Raw genomic sequence first — 24,201 nt, forward strand, 5'->3', positions numbered from 1 at the left:
TTAGAACTAAATTAGTTTTGATTTCAACTTTTATTTAAATGCACAATCATGTTGCCATTTCATTGCAGGTGATTGGTGACCAAATTAAGCCCAGATGCAGGCCAGTTGTACTTATTGAAGACACAACCTCTCTCTCTCTCTCTCTCTCTCTCTCTCTCTCTCTCTCTCTCTCTCTCGCGCTCCCTTTCTCTCTTTTCTTCTTGTGGTGTATGGGACAAATGGACGTAAAAGTGATATATTGCAGCATTTGAACACAATTATTATTAAAATTTACACAATAATATTATACAGTACTTCATTACTACATTACAGAGCACACTATACTGACAGGAAAACATGACGAGACAGAGCTTTACACACTCATATCAATATCACAATACCTTGTCAGTACAGTTACACACATATTTTGGATTATTAAAATGTATAGTAGGCTACACCTTTTTGTGTGTGTGTTAACAACAAGTAAGTGAACAAGCACATTTGATAAAAACAAATAGTTTACCATTCCAACAACAGTAACAAGTCAATGTATGCTGGAGACAGTGCACAAATCATAATACATAATTAAAGCTGCAAGCAGCGTTGGGCGGGCCCTTGCACGAGTGGCGCGTCGAGGTGACGTGTTACACATGCGGCTGTGAATTTGCCACGCACTACTGACGCTGTACAAAGGTGTTAATCATCACTTCCTCTGTCCCCTTTGTGGCGCTATGACCATAACTGAATATTAACATGTAGATGTGTTCGGGGCGTGACTGTTATCAAGCACATAAAGTTTGGTGCAGGTGTGAGCATGTACACTGAAGTTACAACAACTTCCTCTTTTGAGGTGAATTATCGATTTTGGACACCACACCACGGGCACGCCGTTTCACGAAAACTCACCGTTTATACAACTTTTAATCGTCAATGGGTTTAGAATCTGAAGTCGGTCGGACTAAATCCCTAGGAGAAGTCTGTTAAAGTACGGAGTGTGACCATAAAATTCAAAATGGCCGACTTCCTGTTGGGTTTAGGGCATCACACCAAGAGGCTTTTTGGTACGACTGGACATGATACATGTGCCACAGAAATTTCATACATGTAGGTGAAACGTGCCACGGGGGCTGCTTTGTTAAAGGTAATTTCCTGTTGCCGGCAGGTGAATATTGGCATGTTCAGGGCGGGACTCTTATGAAATGTGTAAAATTTCGAAAAGATTTGATCATGTACAGTCAAGTAACAACAACTTCCTGTGTCATGGTGAAGACTTTAATTTCGCTGCCACACCACCTCCACGCCGTTAACTGCAAACTCACAAGTTTTACAACATGCCTTTGTCAATGTGTTAAGGGTTTTCTGGGACAGTTTTGAAGTTGAAATGTCCAACTTACGAGGAGTAGTACATTTCACAGCATAAAACCTGTCATTTCCTGTTGCCAGCAGGTGGCTCTATGACTTCGAGTGAATGTTGGCATGTGGATGTGTTCAGGGCGGGACTGTTATTATCCATGTCAAATTTGGTACAGATATGTACACTGAAGTTATAACAACTTCCTGTTTTGTGGCGTGTCATAGATTTTCAACACCACACCACGGGCACACCGTTCCACAAAATCTTTTGTACAACCTTTAATTGTCAATGGGTTTAGAGTGCACAGCGAAAATTTGCAGTTGATCGGATTAATTCTGTAGGGGGAGTTCATTAAAGTATGCACCCTGTAAATGGTACAAATGGGTTAAAATTGCACTTTCAATTCAAAATGGCGGACTTCCTGTTGCATTTAGGGTATGGATGCTTGAGGCTTTTTTTGTGTGTCTTGATATGATACATCCATCCATCCATCGTCAACCGCTTATCCTGCATACAGGGTCGCACGGGGCTGGAGCCAATCACAGCTTACATTGGGCGAAAGGTGGGGTACACCCTGGACAGGTAGCCAGTTTGATATGATACATATCCCCCCCAAACATTTGTGCATATAGACTGAACGTGGCAGAGGGGCAAATTCTGTCCAATTTTGTGGTGTGCGAGCCATTTTGCCGAGCCCATGTGCAGGACCCATAAAATACTTAGCTAACATGTGTGCAAAATTTGATGAGTTTTCGAGCATGTTTAGGCTCCCAAAAATGAGCTTACTTTGCAGAAAAAAGAAAAAACATAATTCAATAGGGACCTCGCATGTTTCATGCTCGGGCCCTAAAAAAGACAAAAATAATACATCAAAAAGATAAAGAAACAAAAAATTACAAGCAAGCAAACATAATTAAATTACAAATCAAATTCAAGGCTCTAGCTGGCATGTACATGGAATTTTGCTAATAAAGAAATAAGATTAGTAACACTTTTTCTGGACAAACATTTTCTTAGCATAAAGAAGAAAAAAAATCAATAAATTACAGTTTTTGTTTGAGCTGAGTATCAATTTTTTATAAAGTTCATACCAAACAATTTGACTAATGGTTCAGTCCCAAATAAGATAAGTTGTCATTTCATCCTGTGTGGTGACAGAAGGAACAAAGAGGGTCACCTCTTGCTCTTACTGTAATTAGCCAATCCTGGGTTTTTTTCCAGTCTATACCTCTGGATGATTTCTTTTATGCATATATTATTCATTTTTATGCTCAAAAGGATCTGAACTTCCTGGTGGAGTAGTTGATGGATATCTCTGGTTGTAGCGTTCACTCATTCTTGACTTTAAGGTATTTGACTTTAAATTTCCTGGGAATTCCTGAAACTTCACAAATCACTGCAGGCCTTGATGGGAAGCAACTCACATCTGAAAAGGTTTAGTTTGAGACCATAGCCTGTTGGAAACACATAGATTAACTGTAATAGAAATGTTCTGTCTATCTATCTGTAAAAATAGAGTTGTATCATCATCTTGCTCACGCCAAGAGAGTACCTTTCCTGCCATCAAAATACCTTTTAAATTACCTTTTTAATGTTAATGGCTAAAATTTGTATACGGAAAATAAATATGGGGAGATGGGACAGCCCTGAGAGATCCCCTGTTCCATTCTAAATCTCTTCAGTGAGACAATTTAATCACACTATTACTCAAAGCACAGAAGGTGTGTAATTTTTGTTCCAAATAAATCCAAATAAATCAAGAGCTTTAAAATGCTCAGAGTCAAAGGCCCTTTGAAAAATCTAGAAAAAGAATGAAGCTATTATCTGGTACTAAATCTGAATATCAAGATTGGTCTTAAGTCAGATATAAAGCCATTTTGGCATTCTTTAGCCAAAAAGGTGGCAGCGAAAAAGTTGAAACAGAATTTATCTTAAAGACAACATCATAAATACAGATAGGAATCACAAAGGCACACAAAATCCAACATCAGCAATACCAGATCCAGGGGTACAGGCAAATACCCAAGGACAAGGCCTTTCATTCAAACATCTAAATCAGAGTGCCAACTTCAGTCAAAGATGCTCCAATATCAGAATCATTATCAGCTTTATAGTTAGGTTTACACAAACAAGAAATTTGCTTTGGTTACTTGGTGCATAACAATAAACATGAACCTAAATAAATATGAAACGATATTGACAGGCTATCCAGAACATAAATGAATAATAAAGACTATGGGGATGAGGCGACATAGAGTCAGTGTCAATGGGAGTCCCAGGCCTTGTTGATGAGGCCAGCTGCAAATGGGAAGAAACTGTTCTTGTGAGGTTTTGGTCCTAATGGACCGCAGCCTCCTGCCAGAGGGGAGTGTCTGAAACTGTTTCAGTCCAGGGTTGGAGGGGGCGGCCACAGTCTTTCCTATCTGCCTCAGTGTCCTGGAGGCATACAGGTCCTGGAGGAATGGAAGATTGCAGTCAATCACTTTCCCTGCAGAGCGAATAATATGCTGTAGTCAGCCTTTGTACTTGGCAGTGACAGCAACGTACCAGATGGTGATGGAGGAGGTGAGGAGGGACTCAATGATGGTGGTGTGGAAGTGCACCATCATTGTCTCTAGCAGGTTGAACTTTGTCAGCTGCCACAGGAAGTAGACCTACATCCTCTGCTGGGCTTTCTTGGTGAGGGAGCTGATTTTCAGGGCCCGTATTTATCAAGCTTTTTTAGATTTACTCATAAGAACACTGCTAAGAATTGACTTAAGAGTAAAAAAAAATCTTGGCTCAAAGCTGTGCTTAAAAGTTAATTATTAACCATCTCAGTCCTAATTTTAGTGAAGTGTAGGACTAAATCTTAAGTGTCAGTCTTAGAGCTGATTCACAACACTTTTCTGTTCTGCAAAATGGGATTTTGCATGACAACATAGGCAAGGACCAATCACTGAACAGATTCCTTATTGAGGAATATTCTCAGCTAAATTCACATTGAATGGTGAAATTGGAGTTTATGTTCAACAGACATTTGAATTTTCAAGCATTCAATTTGAGCACAATAAAATGTCCTAAACTAAGACAACATACAGACTGAGTGAACACAGCCTGGCCATAGAAAAGGGTCGCCACAGACAGAGCTGGCTACCACAAGAGGAGAGACTCTGACAGAGGACAGGTAGAAGCAGAGCTGCACTTTCTAACCTCATGCCCTCAATATAAAACATTAGGAGAAAAACACTTTGCAAACATTTCACAAATATACCCCAAATTCGAATTTGTATCAGATACACAGAAACTCCATTATTTACTGGGAAAAATGCCAGAATGCCAAGTCATTGCAGCAAAATTTATTTCCTCATGCCACAAACTGAGGACAACCAGTGGAAACTCAAACTAGAATGATAAATGTATGAAATTGTTCAGAAAAATGTTCTAATTATTACTAATTTCATTGTTTGTTGCTTTAGTAATTGTTCCTTTATTTGTCTTTTTTTTAATTTCACATTTGATACAGATTTTTGTGTCTATTAATACACACACTCACACACGTTTATTGTTTAATTTATTTTATTTTAATTTGTAATATTTTAAAACACACTTTTACTGTTTTATCTATTTTATTTATGTAATGAACCATATGAATTTAATTCACAACACACACATTTACTGTTTTATGTATTAATTAATTATTTGTATTTTTAATATTTATTTTTAATTTATTTTTTTTTACACACACACAAACACACTTTTTTATTTGCTTTTTTTAATGAACTGTATAAAATTAATCCTTCTTTTGTAATTTATTTGTAGCTTAGGGAAGCTTGATAAATACCGGTCCATATCTCCAGTCTTAAGAGCAATGAGATCCTGGTAGTTCTGACTGCACCAGATGGTCAGTCTCCCACCTGTAGGCGGACTCATCCCTATTAGAGATGAGCCCATTGAGGGTGGTGTCATCTGCAAACTACAGGAGCTTGATGGACTGGCGACTTGAGGTGCAGCTGTTGGTGTACAGGGAGAAGGGAGGTCACAAATGTTAAAATAGCACAGTCCTCGCAGCTTTAGAGTTACGTTAATATTTTATGGCGTCCACAAAACAGGAAAGAATGTTTTTTTTGGAACAACGCAAACCAACGTCACGCTGCGGTGGCCAATCACGTGAGCCGGCGATCAGACCAAACCCCCCCAAGGCAAGAAGAATTTAGCTCATGGATAGCATTGTAGCATTTCTCTGTTTGTCAAGCAACTGTGAAGATGAAAGTGAGACTGGTCGCCACCTTCGCACACCCCTGCACTAATCGTCGGAGCGCCCGACTCGGTGTAAATACAGCCTTATAATACTTAAATTACTGAGAACAGCAAAAAAGCAACAAAGTCGTCTGCTGGTCGACGTCATTACGTACTCATACGCACTCCTGGTTCGAGAAGTTACGCAGGACGTGCAGCGGTTCAAAGAGGAAGGAAGATGGCGGATAACAAAGGCGAGGAGGATATGGAACCGTCTGCTAATTCGGACTCAGTGCCTCCAGCGCAAGATAGCGAGCAGCCAGTGACGACAGTTGAAAATGCAGTAATAGTCATTGAAGCGAATACAAAGAGCGATGAAGAAATACAGTCCCATGATAACGCAGACGAGGCACCTACACCCACCAGCGACGGAGGAGACGCTAGCAGCGGCGGGGTTTCTGGTGCGGGAGGGGAAGCCAATAGTAGTGCGAGCAACGCCGTCAGCCCAGCTGGGACTAGCAGCACCAGTGCAGAGCCAACGGCAACTGAAACCCCGGCCGCTGGCGATGTTCCTGTTGGCGGACTCACCGCTGAAATGTCCCCCCCTCCTACGGCTCCAGCGGCCACGCCGGTATCCGCTCCCATTAATTTACTGGATACGTGCGCAGTGTGTAAACAAAGTCTTCAGAGCCGAGAATGTGAACCAAAACTTCTGCCTTGTCTGCATTCATTTTGCCTAAAATGTATCCCGCAGCCAGATAGACAGCTAAGCGTACAGGTGTCTGGACCACACGGGCAAACTGAAACACACATAGGTAAGTTTTTCACGAGCAAGTAACGTCAGCGTAACTAGATCTGCCTGTGAACAGTCCTCGGCGCGGTCAGTTGATGCTATATAAGATGAATTGCTGTCTGTCAAAAGTTCGCGCTTCCAGTTTTAGGGGGAAACCTCATTGATTTTCGTTGGGATTGTGATAGGCTGCAAGAGGGCTGTTATGAAACTTCACACCCAAATACACCGATGCTTACCGGCCAGGGAGTTAAATTTCAGGCTATTGCACTGCGCAGAGAAGCTGGCCGTCTGTCTGTGGTTAAATAGGCTTCAACCAGTGATGCCGTTAATCACTACTTGCACCCATGCTTCCACCATAATAGTTGTAAACAGGCGGCAGTGAGTAACATGAACCAGCGCGAGCGCTTGAGTTTTAATTGTAAAAAAGGACTTGTTATGCCAAATCAGTGATAGTGCCGAAACCATTTGCAAGATGCTATAGTCCCCCCCCCCCCCCCTCCAGAAACGTGGTCATTTGTATTTTTGTAATGATTTAATACTTTTCAGTAGATTAACAGCTAGATGACATCAAAATGAATGGATGCTGATCAAACTTTGTCGGCTACTTATCAGACCCGAGAATGCACCACTTCATGTTCACTAGTAACAGTGAGGCTAGTTGAGTTATTATAAAATTATGACAAATGTATGAACAACATATCAATAATTATTAATATAAACTCTGTCTACAAAAGTATTGTTGATGGATTCATGTGAATCCAAAATGTGACGTTAACATGTAACAGAGCATGTCACATACTGTACATGCTGAATTTTTGTCTAAATGGCATTTATCAAAATATCACTTTTTTTCTTTTCTTGTAATTATGATATCCATATCTCTAAATTATGCGATTTTCTTGTAAATATGAAATTCATATCTCCTAATTATTAGGTCATTTTTGTCATTTGAAAGTCAAAGTCATGAGATAAGGTCTCCAATTGTTTTTCTTTGGTGAATGCATTACAGGATGATTTATAATTCTGTGTCAGTGCATACACAAACTGCTACCTTACAGTGCTTTAAAAGATGCACCATCTGTCTAGTAGACTTCATGATGTGGCTACATTTTTGAAAGGCTTGATTGCCAGAAACCTGGCGAAAGCCCCAAGAGTCAAGAAACAGTTCAGCTGGTGGACCAAAAGCTTCATTCTGAGAGCAGACATACATTAAAGCAAAACTATAGATTTCTTTATTTTCAAGGTACATGTTAAATTTATTTGTCATTTTACAACACAGGGTTGTTTAATGAGATGAAGTTTGTAGTTCCCTTTATGCTACTCACAAAGAGCAAACGTTACAGTGAAAACAGCTTGTTGAAAATGTATATTCAGTCAAAGTTTATACTTTGTATCGTTTTCAATATTTGTCCTGACATAGCCTCTCTCTTGATGGCAGATTTAAGCAAATTAAACCTCAGCCTTTGCTGCTATTGTTGACATTTTGTAGGGCACCTCAACTGGCAATATATTAGCAAGTGTCTGAACTATGATATGTGATATGAACCTCTACACAAGAATGACTGAATTGCAGGGCTGAACCATAAAATGCAATCATGACTTTCATTTAAAATTGATCTTAGCACTGGCAGTCTATACAAAATAAGTGTCACCAAGACATCTCTTAACTCTTAATTCTCCAGTTTTAGCTACGTGTATAGAGGTTTTTCGCCTTACCTGTTACCAAGACTGATTTAATTTTATTATTCTCTGTCTCAGTGGAGAGTTTTAATAACCCATGGTTTGAATGCGGTTTTCAGGAATTACTTTTAGTATTAGGGGAGAGATTTAGCTTTACATGGTCTGAATTGTATAAAAGACTGCCCATCGCCACGAAGGATTGTTTATGGGGAAACTTTTAGGGTGAATTTTTGGTAACTATATTTGAAGGGGTGTGCGTAAGACTGACATAACACCTACCATGATCATGAAGGTGTCTTTATTGAAGTTTATAACTGACTGAATGTAATTTTTAATACAAAACTGACATTGTTTGAGATGTCTTTGTTATGACCACTTGACATTAACCAAGACAACATAACCTGTCATAAACCTGCCATATCAGGTCTAACTATCAGACGTATAATAAACTATTTAGCTTTGTGCGCTAACATTACATTATACTGTCATACGGGGTTGGTTTTGACATTGGCTGTCATGAAACCATTATAACGGTGTCAAGAATAATTCCCCTGACCTCAACTAAAGTTATATATTTTGAACTTGTCATTAAGATGTCATGAGGTTTTTATTACACTGTCAAATGTTTTTATAACGGTGTCGTGAATAATTCCCTTGACCTCAAATAAAGTGGTACCATTTGGACTTGTCTAAACGTTATGAGGCCAGTTTTGACCAGAGCCTGACCATCAATTGGCGTGCCGATATTATTATTATGAGCTAACTGCAGATTGCCATCAGTGTTTTCAACAGTCAATAAATGACTAATAAATGATTATAAAAGAAAATAAGAGACATACTCAGCTGTTCTTTTGGTCAAACTAGGCTACTATTTATAACAGTAAGGGGGGGAAAAAAACATTATTTTTAAACTGCATTATGTCATGTTATCTTGGTGAGGTCTCATAAGTTCACATAAGAAATGTTGGAGATAATCTTTATGTGTTTCTGGAAAAAAAGGCAGATATATTGAGTTGTTAAAATCTTCACATAACACTATCTGTATTGATCTTAATAATCCCATACTGTTATATTCTAGTTTCAACAATGGAGTACAGTACCGAGGTAACGTACTGTAAACGAGGTCAAGTTTCCTGATGGACAGATAGCTATCTTTACTTGTTACTAAAGGACGCTGACAGATAACTGCTGCTAGGTGTAGCCGCTATTAGCTCGGTTAGCCATGTTAGCCGAATCAGCCTACTGTAATACTGTACTATAATCCCTGTCGAACACGTCACCGTTTGTCTCGGGGGGGGGGGGCTGTGATCGGTCCCGGTTCGGCCGTGTTCCTCGGCTAATGGAGTGCTGTTTGGTTCCTCATATCGCTACGTTCTGCCCAGTTGGTACAACACGTGTGTTAATATGATCATGCTGACAATTTGAAATTGACATGGGAAAATGTTTTTGCTTTAAATGTTTGGCTGCGTTCACACCCCATCTGGAGTTTGGAAGGGGAGGGTTTAATAATAAAACACACTTCTGAGTTAATATAATAATTAACTACACCGCATTGGACCCAGTCTATCCACACTAACATTTAACAAAATTATTCATTGACCACTTTCACCTTAACAGTTAAATCCTACATTTATAGCATTGATTAACTCGGCTTCACATAAAGGATTACAAATTATGTCACGCCTGCCCTGGTCACAACACTTAGCCAAGCTACTTATTGATAGTATTTAATCCAGTGCTTTACCTGGTTAGAGGAAGGGTGGCTAATAAATTACCAGAATATGTGGTAAATGCTGAAGCTTTAACACAAAAGATAATCAGTTAAACTGCTTATTTATATTGATGTACATAAAAGGAGGAAATTTAAAGAGTAGGCTCAGTTCAGAAACAACTTCACTGTTTCCAACTTGGACTGATTGGACTTAATTCATGAGTTCATCCTCTCTTTCTACTTCTCCTTTGTAATGTCTGTTATAGCTAATCTGTAATCTGACATGATGTTTAGCTTCTTTCTAATATAGGCCTTGGATTATCCAGAAGCACCTGTTGAGTGCAACTGAATAATGTTTTATTATTATTATTAAGTTAAATGTGCATTAACCTGCAAAATAGTACTAGATAAGTATTTTTTCTTATTGCATTACTAATTGATTTATTAAAATATTATGTAAAGATAATAAAATATGACTAAGATACAAATTATTTTTTGCTGAACCAAAATGACCACTTCATATAATAATCAAAATAATATTAAAGCCGGGTTTATCAAAGCCCAATCTTCGTTTTGGTGACCAACACTACCAACAAAAAATGTGTGTGTATTTGTGTGTATAAATAAAGGGGTGAAGCTGATCATGGACTGCTCCAGTTTAAAGTGGCAGCTGTGTGGTACATTTGTTTTTGTATATGTGTGTGTGTGGGGTTGTGTGGGTTCCTCAACTCAACCCCAGTCCAGCTGCTTTCACAACCAATCACTCAGGGACCCGTGCAGCTGGAGCTTACACGAACCGGCCGTGTGCAGCTCAAGTCAGTGTAGACCGGCTCAAACTGGCTTACTCCGGTTTTTGTCTCAGCTGGCTGGTGAGGGGATAATTTATGAGGTAGGGGAGGAGCAATATTATGCTGACCCAATTTAAAACATGTATGTGAAGTAAATCTTGTTCATAATATTAGACTTTAGTGTGGGGCGTCTGTGTGTGTGTGTGTGTGTGTGTGTGTGTGTGTGTGTGTATTCAGTCCAGTCCAGTCCTGCTGTTTTCACAACCAATCACTCAGGGACCCCTGCAGCTGGAGCTTACACAAACCAGCCCATTGCTGCTCCAGCCAGCGTAGACCGGCTCAAACCAGCTTACACTGGTTTTTACCTCAGCTGGCTGGGGTAGTTTATGTGTGTATGGGCTAGGAGGAGTATCGCTCACTCAATTTACAACAGTTTAGTCTTATGCAAAAGATTAGATTTTAGAAAATAATTTTAAAAAGTTAATGCGCTGAACTAATTACTTGTTGTGGTGTATGAATATAGCAGTAATTCATTTAATGCTATTAACAAAGCCAACTAATGTGATTAAGTGAAACAGTCCTCATTGTTTGGCCATGTGATTTTAATATTCTAATAAAAATGCCACGGATGATGTGATTGAATCTTTTGGAGACAAGCGTTAAATCAATTAGCCACCATGAATACGTAGGGGTTGCCCCACAGTTGAAGAATTTTTAATAACAGGAATTTACCTAAAGGAAATTATGGAAATAAGCAGAAAGTCTGCTGAAGGCCTCTTTTTAATCAGCTTTTGTCGAAGCAGGACTATTCTTAGCCGAGTTTAGGGGGCTTTATAAGAGCTCAGGTAATAACTTGCATATGAGCTTTTCCTTGATGGCAGCTGCTTGTTTGGTTTTGTTTCCATTTTTCTTCACCGATCAGTCATCAATGAAATCTCATTTAACTGGTGGTGACCCCCTGATTTTCTGTCTCTTCTGTCTTTAGTAAATGTTATGCGCTGTTCGGTGTGCCACCAGGACTACAAACAAAGTGACATTGTTGACAACTACTTCGTTAAAGATACCACAGAGGCAACCAGCACGTCTGATGAAAAGGCTGCACAGGTACGTCAAAACGGTTTGCCTTTTGGCCAAGATGTCTTGTACACAAGTGTATCCACATCAATGCTTTGCCATGTAGGCTCTGCTCTGCTGTTAGAGGGATCTCAGCATGATTTGGGGATTCTGATACCTTAATTTCTAATAAAAAGGAAGACGAGGCAAAGTCTTACCAACTTACCGTTCTATACTCCTGAACCATGTTTTTTTTTTGTATTGGTATTTTCAGGCCAAGTGAGTAGGTAGACATGGGTACTATTGTGGCATTACAGGAACAGTCTTTTTTTCAATGACAGATTTGGTCCATTACATATCACACAGACGTATTAAAACATATGTCATTTTAAAACAAAGATCATACTCTTTATACAGTTTATTTTAATTATAATTTTTGTCCAGTCATTCTTTGTGGGAAGGCAATCCTGCAACCATTTTCATAACTCTTGATAGCAGCCAGTGAATATTTTTAGGAGATGTTCATCCTGTTCCTGTGGGACTTTGCTGGAGTAAAATTTACGAAAAAGTTATCAACCTCTGTTCTAAATATAGTAAGGAGCTTATTTTTGTTCAGCTTTAATTATTTAATTTTATTTGTTTCCTCCAGTAAAACCACACTGTTCATCTCTTGACCCATTACTCTGACACAGAATTTGCAATGTATGTTAATACTGACAATTCAGATGAGTCAGCTGAATTTAAAGAACCCCTGGCCATTTATTTAGTGCCACCATCAGACCAAACTTCAAACATCAGCCATTTTTCTTAAGCCTGAAAATGTTTTGCATTGTCCCAATGCATGTGTTATCAAAGTACTGTGTCAGTATCAAGGCAACACCATTTGATGATATGAGCACGCGTTCATTCACCTGTACCGTTCACCTCCAACACTGATTCTGGAGAGTCCGCCTCTGATTCTATGTAGAGTTCTTTTAGATGCTAATTGCTGTTATCTTCGCAGGTGTGCACAAGTTGCGAGGACAATGCAGGAACCATAGGCTTTTGTGTGGAGTGTGGAGAATGGCTGTGCAAGACCTGTGTGGAGGCCCACCAGAGGGTCAAAATTACCAAGGACCACAAGATTCACACAAAAGAGGATGCCGATGCTGCTTCTGGTAAGATGGCTGACCCTCACGGTGAAAAACTGACCAATCTTTACTGATGCTAAAACTGCAAAAGCCTCAATAAGACAAATCCTAGTTGAAGCACTGTGAATGTGGTTTTGCTGATAGGCTGTTGCCATGGTAACAGTGCTGCAGAGTCTGGTTGCTTTGATGGTACCTATAGCTGGGGGAACCATGCACCCTGAAGCTCTGAACAGACATAACGACTGGGGCTTTTTTTTCCTATTTTTGTATTTCTTAAAATGATTTCTGTGAATAATTTACCTCTATCTATTTCTCTCTCTCTCTCTCCAATTAAGCATCAGTGGTGTATTTTCTCCTGTGTGTCTACAGAGTCTGTTGGTTCATCAGGACAGAGGCCTGTTTTCTGCCCTGTCCACAAACAGGAGCCGCTGAAGCTTTTCTGTGAGACCTGTGACACTTTGACATGTAGGGACTGCCAGCTGCTGGAGCATAAGGAGCACAGGTAGCTCAGCATCTAACACAGATCTCCCACAGATGTATTTTATTACTAAGGGACTGTCGTTCTCCTGTGTAACATCTTCTGTAACTGGTATGATATAGTCTGCCACTATTCAATATTTTGCAACAATGTTAATTTAAATGTGCATTTTGGTTGTATACTGGTGGCAAGTTTTATGTCTAATTATTATACCAGAAATGTTTTATAGAGGAGACACACCACTCAATCACATCCTCAAAACAACTCTATGGGGAAAGTCCGTAACGCCAAAGATGGCGTTTTCCCGCCCCTCCCGCTAGAAAGCCAATCTTCTTTTATTAGCTAAAGCGGGAAACATTACAGCCAATCGTGTGGTTCCACCAGCGTATGGGTCTTGTGTCTTCTCCTGCGCATGTGTGGAGGTAGTGACGCACGTGCAGTGGAAGTAAAACTGGTCAGGAAAAACACTTTTTAAACCACATAGCCATCCAACAAACAGATTAACAAAGCAGTCACAGTCACCTTCTTAGTAGAGGTAATACAAGGACAACAATGACCCACCAATGTAGTCCTGTCTGAATAATTTACCCCCACTTTCTATTCACCTCACTGTTTACTTGTGTAAGTCGCATCACATGCAGTTTTTCAATGGGCAACAATTCCCCACCCAGCCAACAAAACGGCATAGAGAGGGAAAATGTCTTCAAGAGGACATTTAAAGAGACCTCTTCATTGTATGTAATAGAATAACTGATCAGAAAGCTGATAAGTTACAAAGAATGCAATAGACAAAAATGGGACTAAAATCCAACAATAGGATCACAACATATCCAGTACTATGTTTAAAAAAAAAAAAAAAAAAAAAAAAAATCCAAACAATTCCGATAAAGTCAATCCCACAAATGAATCTGATCGCACCCTTGTGCTGTGCATATTTTGGCGTTGACCACAAGTGTATTTGTTATCAAATCTTCAAATCATCTCATGGTGTTCAGTCATTATCAGGAACGCAGGGAGGCAGCCTAAGTTATCAGCCAGTCCTATTTCAGAAAGCGGGTTTACTGAAAACTCTTGAGTTTGTTAAGCCTGAGGTGAGTGGTACCATGGTAACTGACTCTGTGAACCTAACCTGCTCGCTGGCAGGTTTTCTTCACAAACTCTTGAGTTTCTCTCTGACTCACCCACTCCTGCAAAGCCTGAAGCACCTATCTGACAAACCATTTCATTTCCTCATTCGTACAGTTGATGTTAAAGCACAAGTGGAACGCTGTCATTTGCAGAAGTTCACATCTCTAGAAACATAGAAATCCTAGTTAAACATTAGTTTGTTACCCAAACATGGTCTTTAACATGGCCGCTTTTTAACTGCTGTTATGATCAATCTGTCATTGATGTAAAGACACGCCACAGAATAAAATCTAAAGGCTACACTGTCCTGAAAGCATCCTTACTGGAAACATCACTAACTGGAATTGGATGTGCACAGCCCAGGATCGGGGGGCTCTGCTCCACTGAATATAGTTTATTTCTGTTTACCATTTTTATAATTGCTTATATATGTTATGAGGACATCGGGTGACAGATTATTAAGTCCGCATAAGGAAGAAGGATGGGGTGGTTGGATGTGTAAAACCCCGGACTTTGACTTGGGAGAATTGCGTCCCAGATTAAACTAATAAAGTAAATGTTGAATAATTTTTAGTTTTAACTTGAATAACGTGACTTCCGTTTTAGACTTTCCTCACATGATGGATCAGCTGTTCTGGAACCGAAGACTTTTGAGTTTCACATCTCAGGATTAATCAACTCATAGCTCAGTTAGATTCAGAGTTTGTTGAACCTGCTTTCTGAAACAGGGCTCTGGTGTACCATCAAGCTTGCTGTTCAGCAGGAAGCTACCCCCCCACTCAAATTCTCATAAATCTTCTGACAGAGAAAATAGTTGTATTCATGCATGGTACTTTAGTGCTAATAAATAAAATGTGAACAATCCTTTTTGGCCCATTATTTTTATTTGTGAACTTTCAATGAAATGTTTCCCTGGAATCCTCATTTATTTTTTGACCCTATTTCTAATTTTTGTTTGTCATTCAGTTGTTGTTGGTAATTATAAGAGTGTTGCCCCTCAACTCTCAGGTACCAGTTCCTGGAGGAGGCTTTTCAGAACCAGAAAGGCATCATTGAGACCAGTGTGGCCAAACTACAGGAAAAGAAGAACTATGTACATTACTCTGTCTCTCAGGTGCAAAGCAGGTGTGAATTTTTGTTGACATAGTTACTGTAGGTAATGGGCTGACACATTTAGTCAACATGTGTATTGGTGGCTAGTGTCTCTAAATGTTTTGTTGTCTCTTTTTTTATCCAGGTTAAAAGAGCTGAATGAGACACATAGGAAGGTGGAGCATGAGATCAAAATTGCCGTATTTACTCTTATTAATGAGATCAACAAGAAGGGAAAGTCCTTGCTGCAGCAGTTGGAGGTAATCGCTTGGAAAAGATGATAAGTACATTTGTTGTAATGGATATGAAACTGTTGTTTTTGTATACATTTATGTGAGCTCAGAGTGTCTTCTGACTCACTGAAACATACAAAGTTTACTGAAAATATTAACCTACACAAAAGCTTTTGGCAAAACTTTTCAATATGTGGTATGTGTCTGGACTCCCCAGAAAATTCTGATGTGAGATCCAACAACGTAGTCACATTATGTACTCACCCTCTCATTTCTTGTAGAAATTGAATATTTCTTTATTTGATGTGTTCTGTTCACAACATATATACACAGTGAATTATGCATACTTCCATTGATCCCCCTGCATATCTTCACTGTTCTGTCATTGAATCAAATTTGCAATTTGTTATATACTTGAGTACTTCTCCATTTCCTGTGCTCTTATTTAATTGAGTGTTTGTCTTTTTTGCATTCTATTATTGACTGCTGCAATAACCCAAGCTCCCCACGGAGATCATTACATTTTAATCTAGTCAAAGTTAATCATTAAATCTATCACTATGCATAGCAACATTTATGTAATAGCTTGGAAAGAAATTTGGCTTGGTTAAGACTAATTTATTTAACTGGGATGTTCAGTCTCTAAATTGCAGTTCCTTAACCATAATAATCTCACTTTCTGTTTAGAGTGTGACCAAAGAGCGCAGTATAAGGCTTGTGGCTCAGCATAAGGATACCACCCAGCTGGCTCAACAGATCCACCATGTGCTCAACTTCTGCCACTGGGCCATCACTACTGGCAGCAGCACTGCGCTGCTCTACAGCAAGCGGCTGGTATGTTTCTCATGATGAGCCCCAGATGTTCAGATCAGATTTGCTATCACAAGAAAGCATTGCATTTGGCATTTGTTGTTTTTGATTAGAATAATAATACATAAAATTATTATACTGATGTGAATCATACATCAGGGGCTAATTGTGGAGAGAAAGAAAAATTACCTTTTTGGCAATAATTACTGCTAATAATATGAACAGTTTGAAATGTTTGGGAACGTGTAAAGTCAGGATGTCACCAAGTAATGCAGTGATGAAGAATTGGTGGATGCTAAGGGTGAGAATATTGGATAGCCCGTTCATGGCCCTTGACCAAAAGATTTGAATGTATAGGCAGAGCCAGAGGGTATGGAAATAATCATCAGTTGTGTTTGGACAATGTGAAATGTGTTAGATTATTGATGTCTGTAGGACTGATTGTTCTGTCTGTTCAGATGTTAGCAGTTTGTTTATCTAGGATAAATCATTTGGATATAACTACATATACTGGAAGAAGCAGTATGTTATTTTTTGTGGTCATGAGCAAGTCGTCGTTGAATAATTGTCCCAGACGACTCCTCTCCTATTCCAGGTTGGGAAAAGCGTTTGTTGTTGGTTAAAACACTGGGTTAAACCATAGTTTGGTATGCATAGATGGTGAGAGGCTGTGGTTGAGAATTTTGTTTGTTTTGGCTTCCACCAACTCGATTGCTGTTGATAGTGTTGTTGTCTTTTTGTAGCAGTTAAGAGCCCCAAATCTCCATATTGTTTAGGATTTTGGATGATACACGCTGTACTTAAATTTCTGGTTTAGTTTTTTCCAATAAAAAACAGTGACTACACTTATTACAACAGTCAGCAAATGAGATAATTGAGATAACCTTATTGTGATGTAATGCTCCCAAAGGGTATGCTGATAAATTAGCTGTTGCTCCAATATAACCAGGCTCAGTAACTGAAGAACATTATTCTCTGTGTGCATACATGTAGATCCTGTTCCAGCTTCGCCAGCTCTTCAAGGCTAGACTGGACCCGGCTCCCCAGGCTAATGGCGTTGTGCGCTTCTTCTGTGACCCTACCTTCTGGGCCAAAAATGTGGTCAATCTAGGTGAGAGAGGGCTATTGTCTTATTATACCACATTAGTCAATATTTCTTCTTTATGTCTAGCTTTACTGTATGGTGGCCACAAACAGCATGAAAATTAGACTGTAAGCAATTGATTAATGTGCCCTGCCTCAAAAATAATATGAAGGAATATTTCTAGAGCATGTGCACGTTAAGTTATGCCTACTGTCATCCCTCTTCTTCATACTGTAGGTAATTTGGTAATTGAGAAGCCACCTCCACCTGCGCAACCACCCAGTGTGATGGTAGGAGGACCGCCCATTTCACCGGGCCAAAGTCACCCAGGCAAACACCCAGCACAGATCAACCTGGCCCAGCTCCGGCTGCAGCACATGCAGCAGGCGGCTTACGCACAGCAGAAGCAGCAGCAGCAGCAACAGCAGCAGCAACAGCAGCAGCAGCAGCAGCACCAGCAGCACCAGCAGCACCAGCAGCAGATCCAGCAACAGATGCGCATCGCTTCCCAATTGTCCCAGCAGCACCCCAGACAGGCCGGCCCAACTTTGGTACAACAGGTACGGAACATTCACCAATCAGTGTTACTATTGTCGGTACATCAAAATTTTATTCTTAGTGCCTCAAACAATTATTTTCATTATTGTCATTAGGTAGGTATATGATAAGGGCTGCACGATTTGGAGAAAAAGTCATATTGCGATAATTGTGGACAATATTGTGATTTGCAATTGCGATCCGATTATAATGGAACAAATGGTTCTATGAGTGTACTTGATTGATTATCAAGGAAAATGCACAAAATACTGACATTTTGAAATGTGCATCACAAACAATATTTATACCATAACTAGTAAAACAGATATAAAACAGAACAAGGTGAGCGTGTTGCTCTACGGAGGAGGCGGCTAGAAGAAGCAAATACTGGTACAATGACATCCTGGCTCTGACTAAATCTAAGTTTATCACCGTTAAATGACCAATGAGCCAAACCCAAACCTTCCTGATCGTCGGCCAGTTTTCTTCTGTCTTACCATTTCAGCTGCTGGCAACGCTTCTCTGTCACAGAACGCCGGCCCACCGGCATTTCTCTCCAATGCTGTTTTTCAGCAATTAGCTGCGGGGAGGAGGGTTACAATAGATTGTTGTCTTTAACTTTACTCGCACACTGCTCATAAATTATTTTTCGGATTGTACGTAGGCCTATCGTTTTTTTTTCTTGCAACTGCGATGTGTGTGGGTAATGAGCAGACTGCAGGGCACACAGAAGAGTTACGCACACCTTTTCTGTTTTATTAAATCACACCCTTTTTGCAGTTATGTAGTTGCACATGGCAACATTGCAATTGCGAATAGATTAATCGTGCAATCCTATATTTGATATACACTTTGTTTCACAAAATGTTTTAGATTGATCTCCTACCTTCCAGAATTGGTTTCAGTTCATTTCAATACAGAGAAAGCAACTTGCAGATACAGTAAACAGTTCATCACATTTATTTTTATTTTATAAGCTATCACATGTTGTGTGGTAATGCAGTTCTGATTCTTCTTGGTGGTGTGTTAAAAGAACATCACGCTATTCAAGAAGAGACAACTGCAACAAACATTGTATTGCGTGGTTTTTGTTGTCACAAAATTAATCTCAAGCACGGTTCGGGCATCTGGTAGTTGATTTTCACTGTGCCCTGAAATACACCAAAATCTAATTGATGACCTCTCCCTCTTAGTCTAGTATTCATCATTTTAGTTTATGAAATAAAATAAAAAATATAAAATGGGCATTGCAAAGGACAGAACCCAAAAGTTATCTCTTAATAATTTGTCAAATCTGTGTCAAAATTTATTTGTGTTTAACAGGGGAAAGCAAGAATTTGAGAAGCTGCAACCAGTGAATATTTGGTATTTATAAAGGATAAATGACAGAAGTGATTAATTGATAATTCAGATCTTACAATGTCAGCAGCGCTAATTATAAGTTATCTTCCTGTAATTGCAGGACCCTGAAAATTGCTGTTTGTATTAATTGCCATGGTTATGTTTATCTAATGATCTGATTTTTCATTTTGACAGCCTCCAAGGCTCATCAGTATGCAGCAGCTACCAAGAGGGCCTGGGGGTATGAATGGTGGGCCAGGTCCTCCCATGTATCCTTCTTCCCACCATATGCGTCTCCCAGGTCCACCACAGGGCCGTATGCCCACGGCTCAACCGAGACATAATGGGCAGCAGTATACCCCTTTGATGCAGCCTCAGCTACAGAGACAGGTCAGCACAAACACACCCTGGTTTTACTGTATGGAAATAAAAGAACAGTTGTCCACCAGAGAGCATTAACAGTTTTACTTTTCGACGGTAAAATGTCCAATTCAGTACATATTGGTCACAAAAATACTTTTGTAATGTGTTTAAGTGAAAAAACTAATATTGGCTCAAAAAACTTAGTATTGAAAAAGAAATTGATCAGCCAATGGTTTTTTGTCTGGAGTCTGAATTTAGGCAAATTCTTTACGACTGACCTATTGGTAAATCTTGTGTCTTATCTTTTCTTTCCAATCTTATCCTATGCTTAGAAAGAAGGCTGGTGGCAGTGCTATCAATCTTAACTAAGTATTGAATTCAGAGCAGCCAGTAGTAAAGTCGTAGAAAAGTAATTTAATCAGGGAAATTTCATTGGGCATGTGCGTGTTTTATAAGAAATTTAATTTGAAAAATCTAACTTAAATTTTCACATTTGAAAATGCAGTAATACTGAACAAATGTAATTGAAAACTTTATTGACAAATAACAGGTTCCTCCTAAATATAACCTTACTTTAATTACATTGAAATTGAATGTGGAACGGGGCTTTGCATTTAGCCGACAGACACAGTTAGCGATTTCCCTCAGGAGTTAGTAGATACCAGAAACGGAAAGAAAGGAGTGAGTACTGGACGTTCATCTGGAAAATGTTGCCCTGTAACTAATAGATGTGTAAATAAGCAACTTTTGCTAACAATCTAACAATACTAACAGTCCTCCATATCAGCTTAAAAGGTGATGATATGAAAACTTGTTTCTGCTGCCACCAAGCGTCCAAAACCTGTAACCTGGATCTGTCCATAACCTGAACCTTTAAGAACATTGTGAAGCTTTCTAGATTCAAGGTGCTAGATAAAGCTTGAGACATACTTTATAAAAAAAAAAACAACGGCAGGAGTCATCTCATCTTTTTTTATGAACTGTATGGTTAGTGAGTTAACTAAGCGTTTGTGTGGCAGACAATACATGGCTCCAGATTAGGGCTGGGCAATATAATTTTCCTCGAATACGATAAAACAAATGTTCAATATATCGTCAATTAATATTTGGTTGAATTCTTCAGAATCACAAACAAATTAGCACTTAATTTTTCTATTAAGATGTTTATTTTGTTAAGGAAAAAGTAACTGAAAAAAGATTTACTAATATTTTTTGAAAAAAGATTTTATCTTTATTAATTGTTGTGAATGTTCTACTTCAGATTTGTGGAGTGATCCACTGTTGGGCATCAAGTGTTTGTCACGTTCTGACCATAAAGAATAGTTTAACCACATAATTAACCATTGTCGTGTAAAAAATTCAAGACTTGGGCCAGATAAGAAAGCTTTAACTTTTACCGACATTTTTCTTATCAACAAAAATTGACACCAGTTAGAATACAAAAGTTTCACCGGAGATGGTCAGAGATCGGTGCAAAAGAGTTTATTCCCATACAGGACAGATAAACCCGTACAACATCCCTGCAGGTCGGAGGATGGTGTCAACCCTGTGGTCTGCAGACAGCCTTATATAACCCCCTCTGGGCTGGTTTGCCCCCTCCTCTCCTTATGGTGAACTTCTTATCCTCTGCTGCCATCGCTTACACATATTGTTTTACCAATTTAACACTTTTTCCAGCTGTTTATTTAATACTGTTACTGTTATGTAATACTGTTAGCTGTCTTTCTATATTTTTCATTACTGGATAAGAAGTTCTCCATTATATTTCAACTTCAGTCTCACCGTATTTTTTTTTCTAAAGTTATACATGTATAATTTGACACACAAATGCATTTCTTAAAAAGTTAATACAAGAATAACATGTGTAATGCTGTAACTTTCATTAATGCTTGGTTCCTTACAGTAATCTTGATATAGTGCTGACTGTATCTGCCGTCTTTCTGCTCATCATCAATCTGTCGTCAAATTGTAAAGCATCAATCTGTCGTCTTTTTGCAAAGCATCAATCTGACGGGAATTTGCTCATCCTCAATCTGTCGCGAAAACGTTCAGCAAAAAATTCCTTCAGCAAGTTCACTCAAAGTTCACACAGGCTATAAGCAGGTTGGTGCAGGTTTCCTTAAGCCGTAATTAAACATTTAGTCTTAATATCAAACTAAAACATCAACAGTTCCTCATGTAGTCATAACAACATGGTTGAGAAAACGGTCTTTTCACAATAACTTAATCACTTTTTATGGCATGGATGAATTTTTTGTTTTGTTGCTATATGAAGTTAAAGGGACATAATGTAGTTTCCAGCGGCCACTAGCGGTGCGGTTCTAAGATTGCAACCAGGTGTTTGCATGTTCGCGTGCTCGCTTGAAGTCATGAGCGAGCATAATCCGAAACACTACCACTTTCATACAGAAATACCACAATAAACGCAGAAACACCAGCATGCAGGCTGTGGCTTTTCTCCAGACATGTTCAGGCCATAGGTTCAGGCTCTGTTACTTCAATGTTCCCGTCTCAGAGGCAGATCAACACCAGCGCCGTAAGTTACCTTTCATTCAGCGCAGCAAGCCGCATATCGGCTCAATACTCCCGAAAAAGGCCAGAGTGACAGCGGCTATAGAGAGACAGGGAGAACAGACAGAGCTGGAAACTCAGGTAAACTCCCACTGCAACGTTACAGTAATAGTTTTATCAGCTGCAGGTTGAACTAATCCGTGCTCGTTACATGATAACGTTACATTTACTGCATTTAGCCGACGTGCTACATCGTTAGCTCTCCTGCTGCTTTTCAGTAACGTTGAACATCTTTACTATGTGTGAATCTGTCACCGTAGGCTCAGCAGTGTCAGCACAGCTAATTGTATTGGATGATAATGAAATGGTTAGTGAGCTGGAATGGATATTATAATGACATTGTGTCACACTTTATAACAGTTAGACAGCAGTAAGTAACTTTACTGTAACTAGTGATAGTGGATGGATCTTCCTCTGGGTTGTTGTGACCATTTTGTTGCAGCGTTTTATATTATGTGGGTCATGTTAGTTACAGCGACTGAGAGATGGAGAAGCTGTGTACCTGAGTATCGGTAAAACCACAATCAACATAAACTGAATGTTACGAAGAAAACAGCGTCAGGTCCGAGCTACTGTAGCGTTAGCTGGCTGCATCCCTATAGGCTAACGTTAGTAAACAAATCGCTCCACATTTGCTTTTTGCCGTTACATCATTTCTTATAGGCTAAATCAACAGTGGTACACAGGATAGTAACATGGGTGGCGTTAGTTGGTGAAGTAATGTGGAAAGCGATATAACTTTGCACCGGATAACATTAGTAACTGCCCGCCGTTAGCCTGCGAGCTAACGTGACTTTCTCTGTGTTTCTGCAGCTTTACTAATGCTCACTTTGTTCTTACTCAACATCATCTGAACCTGTTTGGTCTGATGGTCTTCAGCACATAAACCTTTATTGTTGTTTTGGATCCTTACGTGGAGCCTGTGTTTTGCTGTGAGCTTGTTGTTTTATGGTGTTAGTGGACTGCATGTCGTTAGCTGCCGTGTTGTCGCTGTAGTCTGAGAGGCTCGGGAGCGCGCACAGGGCTGAATCCGACCCGGAGACATTAGACTCACATTAAAAGCAGAATAGTGACTGATGCAAGCAACGGAGAAAACAGGCGTGTGCTTCATTTCTAAGTGAGTTTTGAGCCCTTTGACAATAAGGTAATGAAAATTTCATTTAATAAAATCAAAAACTTACATATAGCCCCTTTTAATTTAGAACGTAAACAAGTGGGAACAACCACTTCTTCAGTGCCGGCGGCTTTTTTTGGATCATTCGGAAGACTCTGCAGCTGAAATAAGGCTAAAATTGTCAAATATGCCATAAAAATACATCTAAGCAACACATTAATTTAATGGAATACACAAATGTAATTATTGTCAGGTCTGCTCCAGCCCTGAAAATGGGGGAGTGAAATTACAAACCCTTGCCTTTGGTTACTGCAGCTGTGTTGCTTTTAGTCTGTATTGTCTTTTTTTTTTTTTATGTCTTCTTCGTATTTATCTTTTGTTACAGTTTTCTCATTGTTTGTAAAATGTGATGACACAATCACGATATGCGGTCACTCGATGTGGATGTTATCCACTGTGTAAGTCATCCCAGGGTTTCTCAATACAGCTTGCCTATATGCGTGTTCACGCGAAAGGGCCAGTGTTTGCAACACATGACATAAACATGTCTAGTGGCAGGAGATGGTCCCTGGTGTTTCATTGTGTATATACAATGATGATTTTTTTTAAAACACAAAAAACCTGGGGGCATATATGCAAGGCGCACTGGTGTTCCTAGTTATAAGACACAGTCTGGAGCCTTGCAGTAATAGAAGACATGGTGCTGATCTAGTTATTGATTTTCTTTCACATTTGTTTGAATAT

The 24,201-nt window shown here is 39.3% G+C and overlaps 1 protein-coding gene across 4 annotated transcripts in view; it reads left to right on the top strand.

Moving 5' to 3' along the window:
- Positions 1 to 5,571: 5,571 nt before the first annotated feature.
- Positions 5,572 to 24,201, top strand: part of trim33 (tripartite motif containing 33) — a 33,218-nt gene continuing 14,588 nt past the window's right edge. For 2 of the 4 annotated variants that reach the window (XM_038723284.1, XM_038723285.1), the window contains exons 1-10: positions 5,572 to 6,366; positions 11,509 to 11,627; positions 12,580 to 12,733; positions 13,076 to 13,208; positions 15,321 to 15,437; positions 15,550 to 15,664; positions 16,325 to 16,471; positions 17,441 to 17,558; positions 17,769 to 18,091; positions 19,605 to 19,799. In XM_038723284.1, coding sequence (XP_038579212.1) covers positions 5,790 to 6,366; positions 11,509 to 11,627; positions 12,580 to 12,733; positions 13,076 to 13,208; positions 15,321 to 15,437; positions 15,550 to 15,664; positions 16,325 to 16,471; positions 17,441 to 17,558; positions 17,769 to 18,091; positions 19,605 to 19,799 — 1,998 coding nt within the window. In that variant the 5' untranslated portion in view covers positions 5,572 to 5,789. The remainder of the gene's footprint in view (positions 6,367 to 11,508; positions 11,628 to 12,579; positions 12,734 to 13,075; positions 13,209 to 15,320; positions 15,438 to 15,549; positions 15,665 to 16,324; positions 16,472 to 17,440; positions 17,559 to 17,768; positions 18,092 to 19,604; positions 19,800 to 24,201) is intronic. The other 2 variants (XM_038723286.1, XM_038723287.1) reach the window with 1 other exon arrangement.

The sequence above is a fragment of the Micropterus salmoides genome, unplaced genomic scaffold (genome assembly GCF_014851395.1).
Source record: "Micropterus salmoides isolate LMB-PRFRI ecotype aquatic unplaced genomic scaffold, ASM1485139v1 Ms_hic_scaffold_16, whole genome shotgun sequence".
NCBI classification, from domain to species: domain Eukaryota; kingdom Metazoa; phylum Chordata; class Actinopteri; order Centrarchiformes; family Centrarchidae; genus Micropterus; species Micropterus salmoides.